The sequence below is a fragment of the Battus philenor genome, unplaced genomic scaffold (genome assembly GCF_028537555.1).
Source record: "Battus philenor isolate CCGP_79_NKW_IND1 unplaced genomic scaffold, ilBatPhil1.0.hap1 SCAF_30, whole genome shotgun sequence".
NCBI classification, from domain to species: Eukaryota; Metazoa; Arthropoda; class Insecta; order Lepidoptera; family Papilionidae; genus Battus; species Battus philenor.
The window spans coordinates 4387325-4401613 of record NW_027181694.1 but is presented as its reverse complement, the minus strand read 5'-3'; the positions used below and the strand labels follow the sequence as shown (position 1 = coordinate 4401613).

The following is a 14289-nucleotide window of genomic DNA, read 5'->3' as shown; positions in this document are numbered from 1 at the left end:
TAAATATCTATTATCAGCAAAAGGCTTTGTAGTGTTTTTTTTAACCTGTTTAAAGAGATTACTCTTTTTTAAATTTTATTTTTAATATTATTTATTGTATATGCTAGGATACATTTAAACAATTTCATTATGAGAAACAAAAAAGTACAATGTCTTTTCACACAAGGCGATCTCTTACTAACAACCATAGTATTAAAACAGTAGAGTTTGCTCCTTTAAAACCTATATACTTAACAGAAACCCTGGACATGTAATGAATTCTTCTTTTAATAACTAAAAAAATTATACTAATCAAGTTTTACAGGTACATAAACCAATATAAGATATACATCAGATTTCCACTTATGTGATATATATGATATCACTCATCACAAGATCTCTAAAACAAAATAGCTTATAAACTTGAAATTTGGTAGGAAAATTTGTACAGCTAAGAACATTTTTAAAGAAATTAAATCCCTTAGTGGTATAAAATTAGTTTGAATTTTTATTTGCATGTTAAAAATTAATTATAGTGGACTTAAGAAAAGATAGCATGGGCCACGCAAAGCATGTGGGTCCAGTTAGTTTTTTATAAATAAAGCAAACACAGGTGAAGATTGTCGAACCAATAATTATGCGACTAAAATATACATTATCAAGGACAATAATATGAAAAGTATATAATATTATATATATAATTTTAAGATTTTTTAAATTTTTCCTTAAGGATTAATGTTGATTATTTGTTAGCATTTATTGCTTCAACAAGTAAAAAAGACATTTTTGTTAAAAATCAAAGTAAGATGGTACTTGCTAGGACATCATATAAGATAAGATCACTGTATGATTAAGGTCACAACCATCATGTTTGTGAGCTTGAAAACTTTACAAAAACAATATGGAAGATTTTTCTCTGTACAAAGCAAATGCCCAGTTTTATAGCATAATGCATTTCTCATTTGAATTACAGATATAAGACAACTTCTACCTGTCTTATTGGAAATGTATAGAGGAGGTCTATATTCAGCTGTGGATGTCTTACTGCTAAAACAATAATGATGATAAAAGATATAAGTTGATGCTTAGTCTTTACTTGGCTATATTGTCATAGCATTAAATTGAAATAATCATATTTATCATCTGTACAGTATATGTATTGACACCAGTACCATCAATTGTCTATAATTATGTCCATTTTGTATCTTGGATGGAAAAGTTAGTCAAAAAGTCATCACCAAAACTACAGTGTTTATTAAATACTACTCCCAAATTCACTAATTAAAACACCCACTTCTTCTGGTCTAATTTAATTATTAGCTATATTTTTAAGAAGGGTTCAGTTGTACTGAACAAGCAGTTTCATCAACCTTCAACTCAATATAACTATCCTTTTTTTGCACTTTTGTTAGCATATAAAGAGAAAGATTATTGTATAGCATATGTTTACATTTGTAAGGAAATTTTGATTGGAAATTGTATTTACATTTGGTAACATTTTAAAATGTACTCAAGTAACAATTCATTTATTATATTAATATCCTTAAAATCCTTATTCTCTTATTCACTGTCAACTTCTTGGTTCCAGCAGTTAATAATGAAGTGTCCAGTCATGTTTCCATGTTATGGTTCATACCAATCATTTTTCTATATCTTCAGTTTTCAATTTCTATATCTTCAATTGAGTAATTTTATAATTGAAGTATTCTTAATGTTTTACGACTTACCCATTTACCTGAACCAAAATCACTTTTGCAGGATCAAGTTGAGTAGTTCTTTTAAATGATCCAATTTCATTATTACTGACTGCTTTAAAGTTTTGTTTGAGGTAAGAATCTCAATTTTCAACAAGAATTGCTAAAGAATGTTCAGGATTTAATGGTAAAACCATATGTTGAGCAAAATATAGACACAGTTGGTTTTTATTTGTAAGATATGAAATCTCACTAACTACAGACTGACATTTTGCACCTAATGTAAACACACCCTTACATTGTTCACTAAACAATCAGATAAGTTGCGGATTTTCTGGTTTCCCTGGTAAATACGGTATATAACGTAATAGTATTGAAGTAAATTGTTAAAAATAAAGTGAAAAGTTCAGAAAATCGGAATAAACTTACGAATGTTCTAATAAGAATCGTATTAACACTTTAACCTACGATACAATTAAGTTGCGGATCATATAACACCTCGGTGTAATTGGATTTAACACCGCCCTATTGTGCTCGTAAAGATACGAATTAGCTAAACATTACTTACATGTAGTAGCAGTGTCGACAACGCAGAATTCTGTCATTAAATTATCATACAGAATACAATTGCGAAATGCACAGGAAACCGGGCGGGCATTGCTTCACGAAGTCCGGTAAAAGTCAACACGATATCGTTTGTTATATTTATTATCATACAATTAATACTATGTATATGTTTCCGATGCGTAACAAACTAATTTATACACAATCGTAATGTATAATTTAAGTGACATTCGGTTTGTATAATCACCAAAAGAATATATTTAAAAACGCACACGTTACGCACAGCACCACCTTATTTAATATCACACAGAGTCCGCAATTTTAATTTTATAATGTTTGAAAATTTAATATCTCAAAACGGAAAAAAAATTCGTTAAATGATGTACGACCTGCATGTAGAAGTGCGTGACATGATGTGTTGTCAAATGATGATATTGAATCGATTTTATGTAAAAACGATACATTAATTATTAACTTCCAATTTTAAATGATGCGTTTAATAATCTTTAAAACAATTTTATGTACTATTCTAGAACATAGAGAAGAAACATTAAAAGTGTAATTAAAAATGATATCGTTGAATCTATTGGGCAAGGTCCTTTGGCACTGAGGGGAACAATAGAACGACTTGGTTTCGAACCATTGTGTTAGTACAGTAAGGGTACCAAATCTAGAAAAAACAACGCATACCTATCAGTTTTAAATAATATAGCACTAAAAAAACTGTAATGCGTTCCCAAGTTACCTGATAGTTTTAGAAGTTCATGTATGTTTACTTAAACTGCTAGCAAGACTGTAAACAGCTTTAGTAAATGTTTTATTGTCACCTCATAATCGCCAAGTTATGTTTATAGGGTAAAGTAATAATTAATATCTGAATATTAAAAATAAATTTAAACGACTAAGCGGACAAGCATCCAGTAAATACAAATCAGTGGATCAGAAATGTAACTGTCATAAAATCCCTCCTTTTAAAACAGAATGTCGAATTTCTATGTTATTGTTGAAATAAAATTTAGTAAAACATATGTTAGTCTCTATCACCTACTAATAAATGGAAACACGAATATTTAATTCAATTTAAAAATCACTAAAATGTTATTTTTTCAACGTAAACGGTTCGACAGTTTATAAATCATAACATGTGAATTTTTATCTTTTTGAAAATATACTCTTATATAGCAGGTGTTGTGTGTAGAAACAGGTTTTTTCCAGCAATCAGTCAAGCCGAAATACAAAACCGCGGATACTTGATTCAAAATGTTATCGTAATCTTGGCTTATCGATTGACATTCTGAATCAATGATTGTTGTTATGGGTTCTTACGCCTAGTTATACCATTAAGCATCAGCCCAATCGGCATAGGACATTGCCAACTTCCCAATTTCATAAAATTTTTAATTTAACGCCTCGAACTATGGCTCCAGAATAACAAAGGGGTTAAATACGCAAAACCATAGAAATATAATTACCGTTATAATAATGTTAAAGTAAATCTTTCTAAAACAAGTTCATTTTATGCGTCAGAAATATGTGTTTAAGTTTAAAAATGTGAAATGAATATATGTATGTAAAAAATTAATGCAATATTGGCAGCAAGCATTGTGATCCTTTGCCTTTTTTGGTTGTCAACAAGGAAAATATTTACTATATGAAAATTGAAAAACTCAAAACTGCTTTTAATTATTAATGTATTAAAATAGTAGTAAATTCGTATAAGATATTTGAAAAAAAAATGTCGTCTATCTTGTGCTTTATATGCCACAGCACCGTGAATTGTGATACACAAGAAGAAATGAGGGAGAAATACAAAGAAGTAGTGGGAATGAATGTAGGTAAAGTAAATAATTTATTTTAAAAAGTCCTTTACCATGAATTTATTTTATTTCAAGATTAAACCAACTACCAACTCTACTACAATGAAATAATTGACAATGAAACGTGTTATTTAGTGAATGACTTTTTGAAACAACTGCACTGCAATAATCTGGAAGGTTCATAATATAGGACGCTTGATATTTAACTTTTCCAAACCTCTTTCTCCTTGTCACAATACGCACTTTCTACGAACCCCTGTGTAGTTGTTACATCACATGGTTTTGACCTTCCCCCTGGATATAATGGATCATTCAAAAATTTTAATTTAAATTTCTAAAAATTAAATTTTCAACTGTCTGAAATAAATAATTCATTTATTGTTCAGGTGTCCAAGGGTTTCTTAAATAATCTGAAATATCTACAATTCAAGCCATTAACATATCATAACAGCATCTTAATGGGTTCCAGAGTAAAAATCATGGATAGGCAAGCACAGCCTAGGATGTCCATCTCCCGGTGGACAGAAAACCTTGTTAAGTTCATGAAAAGATACTGGATGCAGACTGCTTCCAACTAATCTTATTGGAAATATATATAGGAGGTCATTATTTATAGTCCTTATTATAACAGTGGACCTCCTGTGACTAAAATGGTGATGATGATGATTGGATTTGCCAGTTTCACACAGTGTTTGTCCTATTTATGTGTATAGGTTAATTAGTTATAAGTGTAAAACCTTTAAAGCAATCAATTTATAGCATATTTATTAGTAATAAATATTTAAGCTTTTACATCTATTCCCACCCAATCACTCCATATAAAGTGATCACTCTGAAATACCAACCATTTCTATTGGAATGTGATTAGCCAAAAATTTCTGGCAGAACAAAGTCCACAGGGTCAAAAAGCAAACAATAATCATTTTTTATTTAAAATAATTCAATTTGCTGAAATTCTTGAAATCCTTGTTCTTGGATGGGGTGTATCATTCATTAATTGACAGCAAATGAGCAACACATTCACCCCATAAAGCTTTTTTTCCTAGAACCAACCACCTTGTAAATATACATTTCTATTATGATGTTCATATAGTAAAATATGTTCATATATTGTAATACGTTAAAAAACTATCCTCAAAATATTCTGCAGAGTAGTTTTAAATGCTCTCGTTGTTTCAGTTATGTCCAGATTCTCATCTATGTTATATCTGTTGTCATGTATTAAACAAACTATACATGTTCCGCTCAATGTGCCTCAAACGGAGTATGGAGTATCCCATGCTCTTCAGGTAAATTAATATCAACTCATAACAGTTTTCAGGTTCAGGTTCAGGTTTTTATCTATATATATGATATATACAACATAACATAGTAAAACTAATGAATAACACAGTAATATATTCAGTTACACAGTTATTAGTAAAACATCTACACTCACTGGATTGCTTGTTGTTGCACTGGTAATATTAGGGGGATCGGAACCTAATGTCGCTTTCATAAGTAAAGATCACTCAACTACATCTTTAACAAGTTTTTATTTATCAACAACCTTTTACCATCTAATATACAAATTTTCTGTAAAATGTGTTGACAGAAACAACATTACTTTCCGGTCCCCATAATACATAGTTATAATTATTTTAGTGTTATATTCTACAAACATTTGTGATGCAAGAGTAAAGAGTTATCTACCTATTTATTTATTTATTAATTTATATTATTCATTTTTATTCATTTATACAACAAGACTGTAAAAGAAATTAAATCATGTGAAATAGGCAATAGAAGAAGTAGATATTATAATCTTGTTGGAAAATTTCTTGCAGATCTAAGTATCTTTACCAATGTCTGGCACCATTAACTGCCAATAACTCTGGCATTACAAAGTCAGAGCAGGGACTATCACGTTAATATATAGTCATTTGTATTTTGTTAAAGGGTTTTTCTTATTTATTGTCATAACATTATTAGTTTTAAAACCATTGATTTTAGGATAATGTGTGCCATTCATTATAGATAGCAAAAGCTATTCATTTACCCCTCCAAAATGCCGAACTATAATCTTTCATTCTGCATATCTATGTGCGTAAAAATAACAATAAATTTAATTTCTAGTTTTTATAAAATTATGTACTTCGGGCATTGTGCCATTCAGAAGTTATAATGATCCTATGTGTATAATCCATTACATTGATATTGTAATGATAATAATATTAATAATCACATTTTTAAATTTTCAGTGAAAAGGTTATAATAAATCTTCAAAGAAATGATATTGAATTTCATACATTGTGTTCTGATGAACCATGTCAAGGAGTTAACAGTATAAACACATATCAAATAAACTATGAAATATGTAGCAATGATACCAATGCATATAATGGACAAGAATATATTAAGCTTGAAGAAGAACTTGAGAAAACAAATACAGATAATGCATCAGTGAATATAGACACAGATTTATATAAAGAGTATGATGATGGAACTGAGATGAAAGATGATGATGTAACAAAGGAAGATATATGTGATGCAACTCAATATATAGATGATTGTAATTATGTAAATGATGAAGATATTGATAGGTCAACATACAATGAACATGTACAAGATAATGAAGTTGAACCAGAGATGCCAAACGAAGAAACTTATAACTCAAATCAAAAACTTAATGGCAAGGTGAAAAAAACGAAGAAAAGAGGATTCGTGAAGATAGTGTTGAGTGTAGAACAGCAAAAAGGAGAGTTAGAAGCAAATAGAAAAGGAAAGAAGTATCTAGATTCTGAATTCAAATGCTACAATTGCGCATTAGGTTTCTTGTTTAAGGATACATATCAGACTCATATGATGAGGCATGAAGAGGTAATACTAAAATATTTTCACCGGACAAATGTTTTTAACATTACCATCAATGACTCTGTGTTTGACAATAATCGGTGTAACATTACTCCTGAGGATGCCCCGTGGAGGGGTGAAACACGTATTGTGTGATTTAACGGTGGTAGTTGTGTAATTCATATTGTTTGCCGCATGCACATTTATCAGCGGGCTGTGCACTTTATTGCATGACTAATGCTACATAGTGGATATAGTATATATTAGTCCCTTTCTTAATTAACATTACCATCATCACATCCCAAACACCCATTGCAAGACATAGGACACCTTCAAAAATTGCCATGATGTCCGGTCTTGCGATGCCCAAGTCCAGTGACTTCCTGCGACCTCAACTATGTCGCCGGTCAATCTAGTGGGGAGCTACAGTTATAAGCTATGCATTGAAATCATTGCACATAGTGCACATTCTAACTAGGATAGTTTAGATCAGAGTTCCCCAAACTTTTTTGTGTCGTAGACCCCTTGCCATGTTTTTCAGTGTTGGGTAGACCTCCTACTAAGCTGAAATTGATTTTCTGTAAATTTCTAACTGTAGTGAAGTTTAGTTTTAAAAAAACTTAAATTAAAAACTCATGTTAATTTATGCATTGATTAAATGAATTTAAATTAAAACTACTCAAAATAAAATTTTGTATCTGTTATGTAAAATATACATAACATATTAATAATTTTTTACTTCATAGGTACTTTTATAAATAATGTAAATGTTTTGATATTATAAGATAGTATGATGTAAGTAAATAGGTACTATCAGTGTATGTGTTGAGATCCACTATCGTGGACCCCCATTTTCATTTCATGGACCCCAAAATTTTTTTTCGCTGACGTAGACCCCTTGCAGGTTGTCATAGACCCCTAGGGGTCGATATAGACCCATTTGGGAATCACTGGTTTAGATTCATATTGATACGGACAGACAGTTATGAATTTTTCTTTTCATAGGTTATCTTATCTAAACAATTCATGTGAAAGTTATAATTATTTTCACCTGTAAATAAAAGCATTATAAAGATGTGTTTACATATGCTACATTTAGTTGTATATGTGTCAACTTTTTTGTAATACTTATAAATTTAGACATTGTCGCCATCACAAGCGTAAGGCGTCCACTTTTGGACATGGCCTTTCAACATGATTCAGGCAATACAAAGTCTGCAGTTTTGTATTTTTTAAAAAAAATTCTTACTCTATTATTATTTACACATTATTTATTATTGCAGAAACTTTTATTGCCAGGGAATTAGTTAAACATTCACCTCTTTAAAGGATGAATGTATATTACTTTAATCAATAATAATTGCTAATATAGTTGTATTATCTAATAGATTCAAGCGTTATTTTGCGAAAAGGACTAATATATAGCTACTTCCGCTATGCAGCAGTAGTCGTGCAATAAAGTGCACCGCCTGCCTCTTCAGGAGTAATGTTACACCGACCAGTGCGAAACACCGAGTCTAACTGAACTTATATAGTTGTATTAATATTATTTTTCAGTCAAACGGTGAATATAGATGTGAACTATGTACGCTTCGTTTTGCGACACCAGCGGTGCTCCGGTCCCACGTGTCGCTGCACGCGGAACGCTACCGCTGCGGACGTTGCGAAGCCCTACTCCGTCCCAGAGCGAGGGCGAAGCATGCGGCGGCGTGTTCTAGAAGAGGGACTTCAGACTACGTAGCTTGCCATCTGTGTGCCAATTTGTTTAAGTGAGTTTAACCGGTTACCAGACTTATTTTTTCATAGACCACTTTCAAAATATAAAGGTTTTAATTATATATCTATGTTGAGTAAGTTTTTGGAAATCATTTCTTTTGCCCAAACGTCACGGAAATTTTTTGGTGTTTATCTTATTGGTGATCATCGATGACTAATAAAATTTAGGCAATTTATGAAACAAAAACAACATAAATACGGCATTAAAGTTTTCAAAATATTGGGAGGCTGACTCGGAATGTAACACGACCGGTTCACAGGTAGTTCTTTATTCACAACTCAGAGGGTCATCCTTCTTTAACACAAAGTATACTTTCGCGTAGTTCCTTTTTTTTTTTCAAAATCGTTCAAGAAATCACTGTCCAAATAACTTACCAAATAGTCACTTTGTATCACTGTTTGTAGATCTTAATCTTATAACACTTTTTAAAAAAAAAATTATACTGGCAGGTAACTCCAGAAAATTAAAAAGAATTTCCGTTTAAATTTACATGTACACGGACACATTACAATAGGGGAATTGGAAAGTAATGCCATTTCTGCTGATATATTTTACAGAACAACCGATTGATTTGTTACCGCTCCGGCATTCATTTGTATACTAGATGGCAAAATGTTGATAACGAAGGTGTATATGTTGTTGATTAGTAATAAAAACTTGTTAGAAATGTAGTCGTGTGGATTTAATTTTAGAAAGCGACATTACTTTCCGATCACCCTAGTATATGGAATCATAAGGTTAGACACTTGATATTTGGTAGGAATTTTCTGCTAAAAATTACCAAAAATGGTTTCATTAAATTTTATCCACAAAAAGCAAGAGACGTCTAGTATAATTTATGCTTGTTCTATCTTTTTTCATGGCCCCCGTTTTTGGAGACATCTTGTTCCACCCTTATTTATGTGAGAAACAGGGAAACAGGCATCTAGCTTGTTCTACCACTCGATTTTGGCTTGACGTTGATTTATGGAACGCTCAGTATAACTTCAGAGATGCGAGCGGTCTTCAACAGCATTTGAGGCGAGTCCACAACACCAAGAGTGGTAGAGTCTACCCTTGTTCGGTTTGTGGCGAGGCCTGCAGGAACCAAGCCGCTGTGAGGACACATATGTTGTGAGTATCACACATACTACGAATAATATAAGAACGTCAGTGCGACAACGACATAATAAGCATCAGTCGAATTAATCGGCGTTCTGCCAATATTATTAACCCTTTCCACTCCAAGGCTGTTATGTAGCATCGATAACATTTAATTGAATTATAGTATCTTGCGATTCTAGAATATGTTTCATTCATTCGTGATTCAAACATTTTAGTAACAAAAAACTTTCCTGTTTTAAAATTTTCCGCAAAAAGAAGTATAACACCATGTCGAGTATCACTCGACAGTGGAGCTTGTGGAACAAAATCAGTGTCGAGTGACACTCGACATTGGAGTGGAAAGGGTTAATAAAAATTGAGCACTCCACAAAATGGTTTACTTTTTACCTATATTGGAAAAATTGAGATTTAGCAACTATGTGACTAAACACTGTAACTTTAGCACGGATAGATGGCGCTAGTGGTTAATTTTCTATCGTTAATGCGGGTAGTCATAAAAAGACACCTCCCGCCTAAGTCAAGAGTTAATTAACAAAGAGAAATCAATGAAAACTGATATATGTATTTTAAATAAGATAATGAGAAGAACCTAGTTCTCTGATATACCTCGAAGCTCTTTGCTCATGTAACCGATGGCCATTTGGCTCGAAAGGTTCGAATGGCAGCCATGATCAGGTAGACGCGATATGGGTACATGGTGAAACGATCACAATCACAAGCGATGTGCCCCGCCCGCTGTTAATATAGTCGGGCGTGGATTCTCAGCATCCCTTGCCTCGCTGTTGTTGCCCTGGCTGACCTAAGCCAGGTACAGCGGCGTCAACGTGGATTAGGAGCCGATCTTTTAGGTGAACCATCCTTTGGGGAATATATCTGAATCACCACGCTTGACGATCGTAGTGTGGTGTCTCAATACGCAGAGGACGCTGCTGTCCATCCTTTGGAAACTGATTCGCCTGTCGCCTCGTACGACACCCTTAGGAGTAAATAACTATATAGGACTATTTACATAGTTATATAGGAGTAAATTCTATGCCGGAGAAAAATTAAAAAAATATATGTCTAGTTTAATCACTTAACCAAGTGCAAGATATTAAAATTCATGTTATGTGTATTTCCGTAGCAATATTGTGGTTTTACAAGGTTTACGATTCCAGGAAACATCTAAAGAAGAAATTCGCCTGCAACGAGTGTCCAGCTGTATACAGCAGCCCATATACACTGAACCAGCATAAAAAGACACATCAGATGGGTCAGGAGAGACATTTCTGCACCACCTGCGGCGTCAGTTACACCACCAGGAAGAGTCTTATGGCTCATCGAAGGAACAGCCTCAATCATCAACAGACTGTGTAAGTTCTGTTTTTCTTCATTTTAGTAGATAGATGCCTGGTCCTGCACGGCCCGCATCCAGCGAGATCGAATGAGCAATAAGGATATCAGCTGAAGAACCATGGTCACTGAAGTAACTTGAAGAATTGCTAGTCTGCAGTGGCAATTAACGAAGCACATCGTGCAACCGGCAGCCGTGGTTGTCGAAAGGTTTTCGAGTGGTGACCATAAGCCGGTAGACCCGACGTGGGTATGCCACCCACTAGATGGACCGACTTGGTTAGAATTGCAAAAAGTCCCTGAATGACCTGCAAGACTGGTCTTCGTATGAACTTCGAGGAAGGCCGATGCCTTGCAGTTGGCGTCGGCTAAAAAGTAGAATCTGAATTTGCAGAAAAATTTTCTGACTATATTACTAATTCGTTGTTCATTATGTCTTTAACCATTGATTATACAGGGTGTACCGTACATTGACAGCAAATGAGCATAAGTAATCATTATTTGATATTGTACTTAGACTACTACTATTCTACTTAACCAGTGATATAACCTATATGTGAATAGTGTTACTCTAAGAAGCAATTTATCATAACAGCTTTGAATGCAGTAAATGCATAAGAGTGTTTCCCCACCGTCGAGCGCTGGAGGCTCACGAAAACAAGTTCCACGCGCAAGCGAAACCGCCAGCTCCATCTAGTACACGAACACGGAAACCTCCAATAGAGCAAGTCATCTGTTATTTGTGCGGCAAGAGTTTTAAGGTAATCAATTATATATATAATTTTATTTATACAACCCAGTTTTTTTGCCTTAGAAAAATTTACAAAAAAAAATCTGTAAAAAAAGTACATGTAAATATGAGGACATTTTCAACAGCTTTAAAAATAGTGTAAATTAAAAGAAAAACTATTCTGCCAAAAATTGATTAGTGGAAATATAGGTCGACAACCACGAGGCCGCAGCACCATGTGCTGGTCGGAACCACCCATTATACCAGTGACCGAAGCAAAGAAGTAAGGGACACAACGCAAGGAGGATTTATATCGGATTTAGTAGTTTTTTTCTATTAAAACCGTGATATCAGTTTTGCCACAATCCTCATTGCAGCTCTAATAACCCACATCCAAATTTCTCACAACCTTGACCTTGTGAAAAACAACATTTTTTTATTGTAGTGTGACCGGAAAGTAATGTCGCTTTCTAAAGTAAAATTCACATGAATACATTTTTAATAAGTTTTTATTTTTGTTCTACAATGTATTCACCTTCGTAATTAACAACCTTTAGCCATCAAGTATACAAATTTTCAATGCCGGAACAGTAAAACACGCTCGGTTTTTCTGTAAAACATGTCGAGAAAAACGACATTACTTTCTGGTTCCCCTATTACATGACATTTTATAGAGTGTGTTAGTTTAATACATTAAAGTAGAATTTTTAAAATTATATAAAGCTTATTAGAAGTAGTCTCCGTTGCCTGCAATACAGTCATTTAAATTTTGGCCAGGTATAGCAGCACACACTGAGAAAATTGACAATGGCCAATCATATAAATTTCTAGGATTTTTCTAGGAATTCCAAATTATCATGACGTTTAGAACAAACCTTACTCTCTAAAACTGACCATAAATTATAATCTAGTAGATTAATGTCAGGACTAAATGATGGCCAGTCTTCAGCTCTACTAAAGTCTGGAACAATCTTTTTAAAAATAGACTGGGTGGATCGAGCTTCACAACCCGGTGCCAAATCTTACTTGAAAGGTTGAAAAAGGTCTTAACTGCCTTCAAGAATGGTATCTTGATACATTTGTGCCCATGTTACCTTTTTCACAAATATATAGCTAAGTCATTTCTTCATAGCTAACACCCTACCAAAACATCACTCAAGTCGCATAATGCCTAAGTACTCTGTTGACTAATTGCGAAGCTTCTTTAGACTTTGCATCATACATATATGATCATATTTTATGTTAAATGATTTGCTAAGTTGTAAAAATGTTCTCATCTTTAAACAATAATTTTCTGAGACCTTTTGTGTACAGTTTAAGTAGTTGTTTTGATTTAACTACTCTATTCATTAAAATATTTAAGAAATGATCAGTGTGTCTCTTATAGGCTGCAAGTCCTGAGTAATTATTTAAAAACGGTATGGTAATAGGTGCTGTTTTCATCTCGCAATATAAAATCTTGATTTCGCACAGCGTTTTTGCTGATTCTTTTCCTTAATGCTATCATCGCCTTTTTTGTACATTTCTTTATCTGTCACAAATAGAGATTTCATTGTACCTATTAATAGCCTGGTACACAAACATTTGACCAATACCAAGCATATGGAGGATTTTAAAAATTGTATTTGGCACTATACCTACATTATGTAATGCAATCGCAGGGACTCGGTTCTTCTTTACACACTCCTCCATTTTAATATCAAAAAATATTATATAATATAATGATGCGATATTAAGAAAGTGCAATGAACAGTCACATAAAAATGATAAATTCCAAATCCAAAAATAATAATTTGTTTACTTTTAAGTAACAGTATTAATTACCAGACTAAATATATTTTACGCTTTTTTTTGTTTAAAAGCCTTTACGCATACAACCAATCACCCTGTATATTGCTATAGAGAGAATTTTCTTTGATAAATAAAAAACAATGTTTATTCTTTTTTAGGGGAACAGCAAACTCAACAGGCATCTCAGAGAGGTTTGCGAGAAGATGAAGCTGAATGAACAAACTGAATCTGTTTATGAATAAACAAAATGAAAATGATTGCCTTGTGTAATCTTTCTTTGCCTTAATTATACAGGTATTGCACAACCACTGGGATGTATCGTGGTTAAGGGGTAGGACATATCCATTTCACCCAGATGTATATTTAGGATTTTTTAATGGTTCAGCTGATACCTGAGGACTGTTTTTTTAAAATCAGATTTCTTATTGATAGGCCTACACTAGTGATTTGCTTCAAACTAAGTCTTCTGTATCATGTAACAGCAGTTAATTTTTGGTTAAAATGTGAAACAACATTGAGATATTTTTTTTAACAAGGTTAAATGTTAACATTAATTTTGAGAGGCGGCATGATGAAAAAATCATATCTTATGTTAAAAACTGCAACAGTTTATGTAAAATATTCTCAGAAAATATAATTAGGTTAGCAACAGTACAACATATTAAAAAT

At 32.9% G+C, this 14289-nt stretch overlaps 1 protein-coding gene across 1 annotated transcript; it reads left to right on the top strand.

The window, feature by feature from the left end:
- Positions 1–3940: 3940 nt before the first annotated feature.
- Positions 3941–13862, top strand: LOC137927418 (zinc finger protein 660-like). The gene is made up of 8 exons (XM_068771225.1): positions 3941–4068; positions 5234–5343; positions 6295–6913; positions 8444–8655; positions 9654–9776; positions 10925–11119; positions 11695–11860; positions 13779–13862. Exons 1-8 carry the CDS (start codon positions 3973–3975, stop codon positions 13860–13862), a joined length of 1605 nt encoding a protein of 534 aa, XP_068627326.1. The 5' UTR covers positions 3941–3972.
- Positions 13863–14289: the final 427 nt, after the last annotated feature.